This window comes from Astatotilapia calliptera, chromosome 8 (genome assembly GCF_900246225.1).
Source record: "Astatotilapia calliptera chromosome 8, fAstCal1.2, whole genome shotgun sequence".
NCBI lineage: Eukaryota > Metazoa > Chordata > Actinopteri > Cichliformes > Cichlidae > Astatotilapia > Astatotilapia calliptera.
The window spans coordinates 9,098,079-9,111,677 of record NC_039309.1 but is presented as its reverse complement, the minus strand read 5'-3'; the positions used below and the strand labels follow the sequence as shown (position 1 = coordinate 9,111,677).

The window sequence follows — 13,599 nt, the reverse complement described above, 5'->3', positions numbered from 1 at the left end:
AGAATGAACTTTTTACATCAGTCACACGTCACTGTAACTCGTAGCAGATGTTTCATCCGACCTACCCCAGACCCAGCTGTCTGCAGATCACACTGGCATCCCGGTCTGTCCAGTGAGAGTCGCACACTGCTCCCCACTGGCCGTTCAGGTAAACCTCAACTCGCCCGCTGCCAGAGATCGAGCTGCCAACCAGACGTGTAGCACCTAAAATCACAAACACGCAAATTTTAATGATCAGAAAACTCAAAAATTCACAATGGCAACACAAGTAGATAATAAACATAATTTTGACATAATAACCCAAATAAGTTCAGTACAAACTCGTCTTCACAGGCATCACACATACTGTGAGGTTAACCGCTCATCAAGGTGTTTGTTATTCAGTTATTAGATTGTGATCGTATCTCTGGCAGAGCTCCACTGTTTGATTCAATATTCAGCACTGAACACCTCTACATCACTTTATCAAGCACTTGTCTGTTGACACATCCTGCAGACAAACATTAGCATTCCTTTGAAGTTTGGTTTCAGGTGTATCTAAAATCGACAGTCATCCTTTAAACTCGTTTATCCAGAGGGGAATATCTGTCTCTTCAAATGCTAATCCCTCCAATACATGCAACAGCTCGTAATCATCTGTGGCTGTCTGTTGTTTCATAGCAAATATATAGCTATACAAAACTAAACTTGTTTTCCCAGCAGACCAGTTTTACAAGATGACACAAAACCAGTGGCCTGTTTTGTTTTGTTTTTTTAAAAAGCATTTACATTTATCAGATAAAATTAACTCAACAGACACTTTGTTAGGTACACCATGTGGAAACAACTCAGTGCATTTAATCAAAATGATACTGTTGAAGTTAAAACTGAGCAACACAAAGTGGATAAAATGTGACTTTGAATGTGGCATGGTTGTTGGTACTGGACAGGCTGGTATTTGAGGAACTGCTGACCTACTTGGATTTTCCCACACAACCATCTCTAAGGTTTACAGAGACTGGTCTGAAAAAGAAAAAATATGTAGTGAGCAGAAGCGTCCTCTGTCCTACTACTACTCATTACAAGGTATGCAGAAGAGTATCTCTGAACATACTGCATGTAGAACCTTGAAGCAGATGGACTACAGCAGAAGAAGAAAACACCGCGTGTCCTTCCTGTCAGCTAAGAACAGGAAACAGAGGCTACAGTTTGCATTTGATTGGAAATACATTGCCTGGTCTATTGAGTCTTGATTTCTGCTGCAACACACACATGTTAGTGTGAGAACATTTTGTAAACAACATGAAAGCATTCCAGCAGGATAACGTGCTGAGTCACAAAGATCAGGTATTCTCAAACAGGTTTCTTGAACTGACTGAGTGAGTCCACAGTCACCAGATCTCAGTCCAACTGAGCACCTTTGGAATGTGGTGGAACAAGAGATTCACATCACTAATGTGATGCTATCATGTCAGTAGGTACCAACATCTCTGAGGATTGTTTCCAACATCTAGATGAATTTGAGCCACAAACAACTGAAGCAGTTGTGAAGGAAAAAAGGGATCCTCAGTGTCAGGTGAGTGTAAATAAATACTAAAAGCCCCACAATCACATGGATTTGAAAGCAGTTATTCTATTAAATACATTAAGTTCATAGATGTTGGTAACATTTGAAATACCTGGAACTCTAATCAGTTTACAAATTGGTTGTTGAGCCAGTCAGAGGCTTATTTTTAAATTGAGTAATACTGATATAGAAAGTTTAGATTTTACATGCCAGAAACCAGATTTAGAAATTATTCTTCATTACAAGAGGAACTGGGGTTCGGTTTATGACTGTTTTACTGTAATTGGAGCCACAATTTACAAAATGAACATCCTGCTGATTTAAAGAACTCTTCAAACTTGCATTGAGAATATAAACTCATCAGGAAAATATTTACTAAAATAAATAAAATGAAAAACAGCGTCACATTCCCCTTTTGGACATTTAAAATAATGCAGTTTAAGGAACTTGTGCACAAAGGGTCCACACGTTATTGCAGCTCAGTCATTAATCAGTCATGACTGCCAAGTATCAATAGAATTTTATCTTTACACACCAAATTTCTTTGGATTTTGAATTGTTGCAGTTGTTTTGCAGATATTACCTTTTACATAAAAGAGTATCTTCCCCTTTTTTTTGGTGTGAAAACCTTGTGAACAGCTTAACCAACAGCTAACAAATGTTTCATTTGAATCTGCTGGGGGGGGATGCGCACAGCACTAAATGTGGAATGAAATCATTTAAAGGTCAACTTGTTTTTAATCATGCATGAACTGTTCAGAGCGTCTGTGGATATACCCTGGTGGCAGTCGCAGTAGGCCCAGCCAATTGCTCCTGAGTTCTGTCGGAAGAAACACCACGGGTTGGACTCGCGATCCGGGTTCCTGCAGTAGTTGTGGTCACCCAGGCCGCGGCCCGGGTACTGCATGACATAGTCTGGAAACTCAGTCCATTTCAGACAGGGGGCACCAGAGTCCGTCTGCGACACGGTGCCGTTGTAGTATCCCAGTTCTGTGAATCCCTCAGAGCATGACAGAGGCACTGCACACCAAAGGGAGAGGAGAGTAAGTATATGTTGAGGAAGATGAGAGAATGAGATGTTTTGGATGAAAGGACGGGTATTTGGGTCAGCGAGGACAATGAGAATAAAAGAGATAGTTTGGGAAAAGAGAGGTGAAATGGGAGTAAAACGGGTCTTATTTAAATCACATTATCCCCGTGTCTTTATTATATCTTAACATAAAACCCTACATGGATGATTCTCCAGTACTGCAGCAGGATCCCCTCTAAGGCATTCAACCACACTGATCCATGGTGAACTGGGGAAATTTCCATGACCCTGAACCTCCTTATTTAACACGGTGGTGGCCAGATACTGCCAGTAATCTTCTCTGAGAGGGAGGAATGGGTGAGTGAAGCTTCGACAGTCTGAGAGGGAAACTGCTGACATCAAAGTGTAGCAAAATTAGGCCACAAAATGTAGAGCAGGTTTTGTGCTGCAGCTGATTAAAACGCACACAGAATGCGCTAATGAAAAGAAATCATGTTAAAAAATATAATGGGGAGAGTGGTGCACATACAGGCACTGCACAGCACACTTAGAGGTGCAAAGTCACTTAAAAAGGTAAATGATTTATACAAGTAGAGTGGAAAATAGGATCTCTCTGACTTTAGTTACTTGATCTTTTTATTGTATTTGCATATTTGTTGGAATGTTGGTCTGCAGGGCCACACTGAACTATAACATGTTAAACAATGGCTGAACCTTTGCTGATTGCATTAGTCCTTTGCTTCTGTGACAAATGTGGGAAGGGTGGCTGAACTTTGGTACAGATATCCAGGATGTTTGCTAATGATTTTTCTGTTTTTTCTTCCACTCTGTGGACAGAGCAGCAGCACCTCAAACTCGTTCCTGTGAAAGATCAACATCTGCTTAATGTGGCACAAACAATCAGTCACTACATTTTTTATTCACAGCACAACAGCAAACAAGCCGAAGACAGTTAAGAGGAAAAAATAAAACAATCCCGGTGAAAATTATGCCAAGTTCATTACAAATATCAACAAAATGTTAACTATAATACACAACTTTGTCTGCCAACTCGGGCTACATGCAGATTCTTATCTATATTGCCTTTTGTTGCCTAACAACCACCTAGCAACAGACTGAAATGAGCAGTTTTTAGCACTAATGCGCTTACATCAGCCTACCATCTAACTTATATTAGATACAACAGGATCCTGAACTGCTGTTTATGCCATTTTCCTCCTGCATCAGTAACACAATTCTCTGTCAACCTTAGAAATAGTTATGAGTACATCAGCAGTTTCTGAAATAATCAGATAAGCCCCTCTGGCACCAACAACCACTGCACATTTATGTCACTTAAATCACCTTTCTGTTCAATTCTGATACTGAATTGAACTTCAGCGGGTCATCTTAACCATGTTAACCTAAATGCAGTTTCTGCTATGCGATTGGCTGATTAGGTAGTTGAACAGCCGTTGCATCCAATAAAGTGGCTAGTGAGTGTTTTTTTCTTCTTCTGTCTTTTCAAGTTTCGCTTTGGCTGATCTGTAAGTATGAAAACCCCCTAAACCAAAGAAAGAGCTCGACTGAATGTTGTTTTCTACAGCTACAGGAGTGTTTTCCTCTTGAGTCGTTGCATCTTCCTCTAAAGAACTTACTTTTCCCTCACCAAAGCTTCGGGGGTTTCGGAGGCCAAGCGGCTACTAAACCATGATTAATGGTAGCAGTGTATCAGCAACCCCCAACCCTTATCTCTTCAGCACACACCGCCCTGCAACCCCTGAAGCTCACCTCACACACTAACGCACATCCATAGATTTCACTGCAGAGTGACCAACACTGCAACACACAAACACACACAGACAGACTGGAGGCAGATAAGAGGAAAAGCAATTCTGAAGTAAAGCACAAATGTATCCTTAAGAATTAAAAAATCTAAATCAACCTCATACTGGACTCAAAACCTGAATGCGGAGCAAGCAGCAAGAAAAAGGGTGCCTGTCCCTTTAAGGAAATTTGACACTGAGGAAACCAAAAGCAAAATACTTCTGGAGAAAGGGAACTGAGCCACACTCATTATTCTCACTCCCACACCAACGAGGAGCAACAAGTAAGTAGTCACTAGTAACCTAAGCTTTCTTAATAACACATAGCTACTGCAATTAATATTATTTATGTGCTGTACGGTCATAAACTTTTTTGCCGGTAAAGCCTTTTAGCTGAGAAATGTTGTCACAGCTCAAAAATATGATCACACGATCTCTTTAGTGATATTCCCGATTGAAGATATTTGTTGTCTAATTGTCGGAGTCGAATTTCCCACGTTTCACTATGTTTCCGGTGTCCGTAGTGAACTCTGAACTGCAGCTTTTAGGGCAAAAAGCATGAGAAGTGAAAGTAACAATAACAACATACTTTCCAGCTGCATATGCCAAGGATACAAAGGCCACGTGGGACTAATTTTATAATTTTCTTTTTTTTTTTTTTAGTTTATCTGATTATGACTCCAACAATAGCATAAAGTTCAAGGAAGTTGCCAGTCTATTTGAAGGTTACCGACAGAGTGGGATGATACCTGTGTACCACACATAGTTGGCCAAATGAGTAATAGTTTAAGTGGTTTCTCTCATTCATTGCCTCACTGTGTCAAAACAAGTCTGGAAAGGTTGATAAAACCGAATCCATTAATAGAAGTGCTAGAAACTACAGTTTCTCTAGTGGCCACTTGATGCTAGCTTTAAAAGAGGAGTGTGTTAAGATGCCTAAACTTACAGCAGGAGAGCATGTTTGAAATAAAAAAGAACTGAACTGAACTGAACTGAAAAGCATTTGTACATCCTGAGGAAAAAACAGATTTGGTTCTTATAGATGATTTCCCCCATTCATGGCAGCTGTACAAGGCGTGGAGATTTTATAAAAAAAAATTCTACTTGTTCAAAGGCTTAAACATATGGATCATAAGCAGAGTGTGATATGTGCTTTTCTTTTTCCATGAAAATAATTTAGAAACTAGAGTGGTCCTGTATATTTTTAAGCCTATTAGAACTTTTTTTTAAATGTATTCTATTCTCAATGTAATGTTTATAGAATAATTGTGAATTTTGAAAGTTCAGAACTTAAACATATGACAATAGCGTATACTCTGCTGTGTAGTTTCTAAGTGAAACTAAAATGTGTAATATTTTATTGCCAATAAAACGAGGCAATACAGACTGTTTCGTTTGTGACTTCTTTCACTTTGTGCTATTTGGCCAGCTGTGCCAATTACAAAACAACACAAAATATGATATTCTGTCCCAGCAGATTTTTTCTTTCTCTGCTTTAATGACATATTTTTTTTCCCATAGAGGAAATCTGTCATCTGTAAACCCTCTTTTACCCATATCTGCGAATCTTCCGACTGAGAAGGAGGCAAACTTGTTCGTTTGCTGAGATCAACGAACTAATAAATGTGTGAAAATGACTCAGCTCTCTAATGTGTTTTACAGCATCATGGACCACGAGTTCTAAATGTGAACGATGCACTAAATGACAGTTATATTAGGGATGATGTAACGCAGAAATGTGGTTGCAACCTCCCCATCAGCCCATCACCACAACTCCACCATCAACTGCAAAGCCAACAATCCGTGTACATAACTTTTCTTCACAGACATCCTGAAAACAACGGTTTCTAAGTGCAGAATGTGAGACAGCCGCCCTGGTTCAGCGATATAAGAAGACTTCACCAGTGTAGGAAATTCTGATGTCAACAACCAGGTGAGTATTTGATATTCAGTAGAAATGTTTCTGTCTTTTTCATGAGACTACTGCAAAATCTGTCATTCTGAATCCTTTTTAATCCTCTTTTATTTGATTAGGAGTAGCTTTTGCTCTGAAACAGCTAAGATCATGCTTCCTGCTAGTCTTCTCAGACTGAAAGTGAAAGCCAATTTTACTTACACTTTAACCCCACTGGGAATTTCTTAAATTTTTATCAGAGGCAGGGACTCGTAGACCAGCCTGATTATAAGGGGTGTAAGCCCTTTGATTGACAGCTGGGTTTGCCCTATTCAGCACTGAGATATAAGAAGAAAAGGAATCAGCTGTTTATTTTCCCCAGTAGGTACATTTTGTTTCAAGTCTGTTGTTTGGTTGCCAAAATCAGCATCCTATTTAATATCACAGTGGCAGCTCGGTAACCATCCACCCTAACTAGTGCAAGCATTAACTAACTTCCAAATATGATCACATGTGATTTAAAAATGAATAAATCAATATATAAATAATGACGTTCAAGATATCAAACGAGCAGTTCCTCTTAATGCACAACTACGATCATCTGTGATAGCTACTAACTCCTTTTAGTAAGACTCAATATTAATCAATCAATATAAGTCAGTATAAATCAGTAAAAGTCATCACATTCACATGGAAAAAAAATGTTGGTCTTATCCAGTTCAATTTGTATTAATTCATCGTATATATCTGTTTTAATTATACAATCTAAAATATACATATATGCTATAAATATACTTGTAAAAATATCAAATGCACAGTCCTGTGTTATATTAACATATACACCTTTATACACTGATCTATAGTTATTTAACTACACCTCTCCAAAAGTATTGCTTTTTATAATACGTCATTCTTAATATAAAGATTTAACACCCCACCGCTTCCATATAGTGCTTTATTGGTGTTTTATATAATTTTTTTAACTGATTTATATTTGTATAGCCTTCTCCACATTACTCCACAAAAACACTCCACAGGCTGTTAACTGCATGCTCCTCGTTGTTGTCCTCGCTTTGTGTTTTTTCAAATGTAGCTCCCCTCTCTGTCTGTGAAAACTTCACATTTAAAATTTTTGGTAACACATTATTTCTTCTTCTGAATATTATTTGACCAGTTTTAAATCTGACCAGATCTGTGAATTTCCACATTTTTGAATTTAGAAATATATCCGATCTTATTAACTGTCCTTACTGCACTTTTTGTGCATAGTGACTGTAGTGTGCTTTTATACCCACATAGCAAAATTTGTATGGCCCGGATCTGGCCCACACAATGTGCTTACACATGGCCCACATACCGCAAAGTATGACGACCCTTTGGTGGCCCAGATCAGGTTTGTCAGAGGTGGCCCGCACAAGGCCAGTTGCAGACACACTGCTGACCCAGAACAGTTTCAGCTCTGCCCCCAGATGTCAGCCTAATGTGTACCTTAATCAAGCCATGTAATAACAACATGTGCCAGAACACAATAGTAACACGAGAAAACTCTGTTCAGACAGTGAATGGACTGATTCTTATATAGTGCTTTTCTACTCTCCCAGATTACACAAAGTGCTCTATACAACATGCCACATTCACCCACTTCCTCTAAATTGAGTGCTTCATAACTACATTCAAACTCTTGACATGCAGACTGGGATCAAACCACTAACCTTCCAATCAGTAGGTGACCTGCTCTATCTCCTGCGCTATAGCCAACCAGTAGTAAACATGAGTAAACCCTCACTAGGTTTAGGATAAAGTGTACACTCACAAACCTGTCAAACCTGCATTTGAAACGTTGGCTACCATAGCAGTATAGTATTGCAACATGGCATTTGGGTCTTCTAACTAAAATAGGAAAATAGGAACATAAATAGTGCTGTCATTGCCAGACCTGGCCCACGTCTGGTTGACATACACCCTGCCATGACACCAGTCAGTCAGAAGGGCCAGCTTGATGCCGGATCCAGGGAAGACCTGTTTTCTATGAGCCTGGGCCACATAAACCAAACCACAATCAGGCCAGATGTGGCATGCCATCACATAAACAGTGCCATCTATCCCAGGCATGGCCCATATCTGGATGACATACCACTTACCCATGCCAGAAGTCACCCAGCAGTGCCGGCTTGACACCAGGTTCGGGCCAGACCTGTCTGCTCTGTGGGTTTGTGTTACCCCACATCTCCATATAGTGAGCTCTCACATTAGCTCATCTAATCAGTCTATTTGTGAATAACATCAGTAGTTATGTTATTAGAGATCTGCAGCTCAGATCTGCACAGCCAGGTGCTGTTTTTATATGGGTTAGTGGCTTTAAATTCATAAGGTTAATAAAGTTAATAAAGATTCATGAAGTTAGCAATAAATTCATCTTTATTTATACAGGAAAATGCCTATTTACTACATAGCAACAGGTTAAAAAAAACGATGCAAATACATAGTTAGAAAATGAAACGAGAAAGAATGGCATTTATTGAAAACCCAGTCTATAAGCATGGGTCCATTTAATCCTGAGTCTCGATGATGGTGCAGTTTGGTACATTTGCTCTGTGGTTTAAGTGCAGACTATCTGGTTATGAAGTGATTTGAATGTTATCAGGACGATGCTGGCTGAAAAAGGAAAAATTTGTTCCCGGGCAATACTGAGGCTCATTAAGGTGATCGCACAGGTCGCATCCTGTTCTGCAGCCTGAAAACAACAGAGCGAAACCTGCCATTCGAGTTTTAACTTTAATGGTTAAAGTCAGCGTTAAATAATTACAGCACTAAATGCAAAGATAAGCCTTTTGCTTATATAAGTAAACTCTCGGGGGTTGTTTTAAAGAGTTAGGCAAAAATGTAACTTCCACTAAAAATGCAGTGACAGCTGCTGTTAAAAGCTCCAGAATAGCTCATGAACTTATTTTAGCTAAAGCAGCTAATCTGAATGTTGGCCTAGATTTAATAGTGTTTGTCTGTTTTCTTAGAAATGGCATCTGGCAGCAGTCTCTTCTCTGAGGACCAGTTTCTGTGTCCCATCTGCCTGGATGTCTTCACTCGCCCAGTTTCCACTCCATGTGGACACAACTTCTGCATGTTGTGTATTGAAACCTACTGGAAAGATGCGCAAGTCTGTCGGTGTCCTGTCTGTAATCACGCTTTTGAAAGAAGACCGGATCTCAAGGTCAACACTTTCATTTCAGAGCTCGCGTCAAACGTCTTGTCGCTTAAAGCTAAAGATTTTGACACCTGGAGTGCTCATTCACTGCAGGCCAGCCCTGGAGCTGGGGTGCTATGTGGCATCTGTACCGACACGCCGCAAGAAGCAATTAAATCATGTGTGGAGTGTCAGACTTCATACTGCGACGTTCATCTGGCGCCTCATCACCTTGCCCCTGGACTGAAGAAGCACACGCTGATTGAACCTGTGGCGAGCCTGGAGGGGCGCATCTGTGAGGAACATAACAAGCTGCTGATGTGGTTCTGCAGAGACGACAGCGCTCTGCTGTGTGACGTCTGCTCCAGCTCCCGCCACAAGGAGCACTCTGTTGTTCCTGTGGAGCGGGCGTACGACGAGAAGAAGAACCTGCTGGAGCACACTGAGGGTAAAGTGCAGCGGATGATCCAGGAAAGGCTCCAGAACGTTGTGAAAGTGAAGGAATCAGTAAAGCTAAGCAAGACAGAAACTGAAAAGGTGACTGCCAGCGGCGTGCAGGACCTAACAGACCTGGTGTCTGAGATTCAGAAGAGTCAGACAGAGCTCATCGCGGTCATCGAGGAGAAGCAAAAAACTGTAGAACAAGAAGCAGGAGGGGTAATTAGTGATATGGAGAAGGAGATCACAGAGCTGCAGGTGACAAGTGTGAAGCTGATTGAGCTAAAGCAGACTAAAGATCAGCTCCATTTTCTCCGGCACTACCCAAGCTCCTCTGTCCTGCCTCAAACAATGGATCCTTCCCATCTCAGCTTTAACCGACACCTGGAGATACAACACATAGGCGAATCTTTGAAAAACTCCGTCTCCCAGCTGCGAACAACGCTCAACAAAATGAACACAGACATACAAAAACTGTGCGACAGATCAGACGTGTCAAATAAAGCCACGCTCAGATATATGCAGCAGTACGAGGTGAACGTCTTGCTGGATCCGGACACGGCTCATCCTCTGCTCATGATATCGGACGACTTGAAACAAGTAAGATACAGCATGCACTCAGGATGGTTGGCAAACCAAATCTCGAACCCAAGCATGTTCACTGAGCATCTTGCAGTTCTGGGAAACAGAAGCTTCTCATCCCGCAAGTTTTACTTCGAGGTTTACGTGGGCCAGAAGACCGAGTGGTGTCTGGGCATGGCTGCTGCGTCGGTCCAGAGGAGAGGGTCACTCAGTCGGGATTCGCGTAGTGGGCTGTGGGCCATGTGGTTCCTGGAAAATAAGTTTGAAACCTTCAACTCTCCGGATGAGCTGGTACACTTTGGGAAAGTGGAGCGGATCGGGGTTTTTGTGGATTACGACCGAGGTCAAATATCATTTTGGGACACGGAGGCTGCAACACTTATTTACTCTTTCACTGAGTGTTTCTTTACCGAGGAGCTATATCCGTACTTTAATCCCTGTGACAATGAATTTGGCTCCAATTTAGATCCCATGATAATAGTTCCTGTTGGTGAAAGCGAGTCAGCGGGGCTTCAGAGACTCACCCTTTGAATCAAATATTTTATTCTGTTTGAGTCTTTGTGGGGTAAAAGCCAAGTGCCTTACATTTAAAGACATATATCCAATATGAAGGACGTTTTGGATATTTAATGTCTTTATCAGATATTTATCAGTGAGATAATGTGAATATGTGAGGTTTTCTTGCTAAATTTGCTAATCGCCTATCCAAGTACAGATTTTTTTCAGTTTTGTTTGGTTTCTTTTTGCTATTAATTAGCTAGAGAAAAATAGATCAACAATTCTAACGTGTTTCAGCTCCTCGTCAAACTGACACAACATTTGGGCGTTTTTCTCTCGTTTGAAAATGTTCAGGTACAAGGATGGGACTGAAAATGATGGAAAAATCTTCCAGAAAGCCTGAAGAACTATTGCTGCAGACCACTTTAAAATTACAAGAAAGACTGGCTCCTTGGAAAGAAAATATAAAGAAATGACAGTAGAATAAATCCAGTTTTGACAAATAAAAAGGAAAAGCAAACTGATAAAAACAGTGAATGTGAATCTCAATATGAAAGTCTCTCAATGTTTGTTTTAAGGAGGAAAATAATATTCAAACCTTCAGAAAGTTTAGATGTGCATTTAATGACTAATGAGTTATTTATTATCACAGTTTTTCGTATAATAATTAAATTATTTAGTCTATCACGTTATGACATATTGCCAGGCAGCTTCATAATTGTCTTATGAATGTAGGACGGTGGCTTCATCTGCAGACTAATTCATTACACTACAAAAAAAAGACTAAACTATAGAGGGTTTTTTTCTGCTACATATGGTGACGTCAGTTTAAGGGTGAAAGGTTCGAGGCTTGTAACGAGTTCGGCACTTCGTGCACAGAAGATTGAACAGCATGTTAACGAGGGAGAAGAATGGGTGGAAATAATAAAATTGAGGATTTAACTGAAAAGAAAGTGGTGCTGTAAATGGGAGCAACCCCTGTGATTTCAAGACAAAATATGAATTCACCAGGTGTTCTTACTTATATAGCCGACATGGAGGTACGAGTGGAGTCGGTAAAGTGGTGAAAGGACTAAAAGGATGTGCGTCTGTAAGTCACGAATAGATGCACATTTTGCACGTGTTTACGGATTTGTAGAAAGAAATGTTGCTGCGGAGTAGTGTATTCTTTTGTATGTGTTTTTGGGCACTGTGAGCACTGCTAAAGTAGATTCCAGTATATTAAACAGATACAACAGATATATCCACATAGCAAGTCAGAGAAAAACACTGTCCCTTTAATTTTGATATATTTAATATTACATATATACCTGATTGAACATCGATCTGATTTAATTTTCAAGTGTCAACTGGAGTCATAATTCCCTGACTCATTGCAATGGTTTTTGTATTTTTTTGCAATATCCAAATAAATAATATTTGTGGGGAATGAAAGTCAAAATAAATGAAATTTTTTGCCTACAATTTGTGGATTTTGTAGCTCCTTTTTTCACCTCTCTCATATCCAGCACAGTTTAGAAGTTAATGTAATGTGTACAGAAAGAAAGTGATAGGTTTTTGTGTTACTGGTTAGTTGACAGTACTCCGCAAACAAATGAGGCTTAAAATACACTGAGAAGTCAAGGAGGAGCCAAACAGTCATGTCCAAGGCAAATTAATGTTGTTGCACTAAAATCTGGACAGTACCTACGGAAGAGGATTAGGGCCACAGGAAGAAGAAGAAAAAAAAAGGGGGGGCACGTTTTTTTTTTCTTCTTTTCCAGAATTCTGAGAAAAAAGTCAAAATTCTGAGATTAAAGTCAGACTTGTGACTTTTTTCTTAGAATTCTGGAAAAGCAGGGGGAAAAAGACGTGCCCACTTTTGTTTTTCAGTGGCCCTAATCCTCTTCCATAAATACCCGAAGTTGAAAAATGGTAAATTTCCAATAAAGTGACAAACATGACTTTGGCCTTGAGCAGAATTTGGGTGAAAATCCACTATATGATCACTGTGCTCAGGTACTACACCTGCAATTCTTGTCCATCTGACACATATTCGTGGCATAAAACATCAGACGTTTGGCCGGATGAGCTAAAAATGATTGAAAATCAAAATAAGTTGAGCATTTTAGAATATCGGCAAGAGAAAAGAAATAATAGATGAGATAAACACAATTGGAGATAGGAATTACACCTCAAGGTCATTGTAGTTACTAGTTGGGTCGCCGGAGAGTTAACGCTGACATTTTGTGTCGATGCTGATGAAAAATAAATGCACAACTTTATCTTTGAGCCATTTTTCCTTCTTTTTAAGCACTTAGGCACAAATACAAACAAACAATCATCAAATAAAAAACACAGGATACACTGCCATGTTCCCTTACTGCTTTGTAATTCGTAATCTTACCATGTAAATCATGTAATATTTTCACATATATATTTTGCATTTGTTGTGCTGAATGGCAAAAACATGCTTAAAAGCTGCACAGTAGCATTAATCAAACTTTTATCTTCAGCTTCATAAAATTTTAATAAAGTAAAAAAGCGTTACGTAACTAAAGAAAAGCAACATTTTCAGTATCGCTCAAAACTAACATTTATTATGATTTTTCATGTCTCAATATGATCCCTAAATTCTCCCCTTGT

At 39.7% G+C, this 13,599-nt stretch overlaps 2 protein-coding genes across 4 annotated transcripts in view; one reads left to right on the top strand and one right to left on the bottom strand.

Moving 5' to 3' along the window:
* LOC113028218 (neurotrypsin-like) overlaps positions 1-13,599 on the bottom strand; it is a 35,999-nt gene that overhangs the window by 15,413 nt on the left and 6,987 nt on the right. The window contains exons 4-5 of the mRNA XM_026178302.1: positions 2,324-2,566; positions 66-204 (exon numbers count right to left, since the gene is read on the bottom strand). Of these exons, the coding sequence (XP_026034087.1) occupies positions 66-204; positions 2,324-2,566 (382 nt within the window). The remainder of the gene's footprint in view (positions 1-65; positions 205-2,323; positions 2,567-13,599) is intronic.
* On the top strand, positions 2,575-12,403 carry LOC113028223 (E3 ubiquitin-protein ligase TRIM21-like). Of its 3 annotated transcripts, none has more exons than XM_026178323.1 (3): positions 2,575-4,665; positions 6,208-6,314; positions 9,287-12,403. In XM_026178323.1, exon 3 carries the CDS (start codon positions 9,289-9,291, stop codon positions 11,005-11,007), a length of 1,719 nt encoding a protein of 572 aa, XP_026034108.1. In that variant the 5' UTR covers positions 2,575-4,665; positions 6,208-6,314; positions 9,287-9,288; the 3' UTR covers positions 11,008-12,403. The 3 variants fall into 3 exon arrangements, with proteins under 3 accessions (XP_026034108.1, XP_026034110.1, XP_026034109.1); XM_026178325.1 differs by having other exon boundaries at positions 6,044-6,314; XM_026178324.1 differs by lacking the exon at positions 2,575-4,665 and having other exon boundaries at positions 4,679-6,314.

Excerpts from the sequence above, each read along its gene's own strand:
- LOC113028223 (XM_026178323.1), top strand. The coding sequence starts at position 9,289 with ATGGCATCTGGCAGCAGTCTCTTCTCTGAGGACCAGTTTCTGTGTCCC.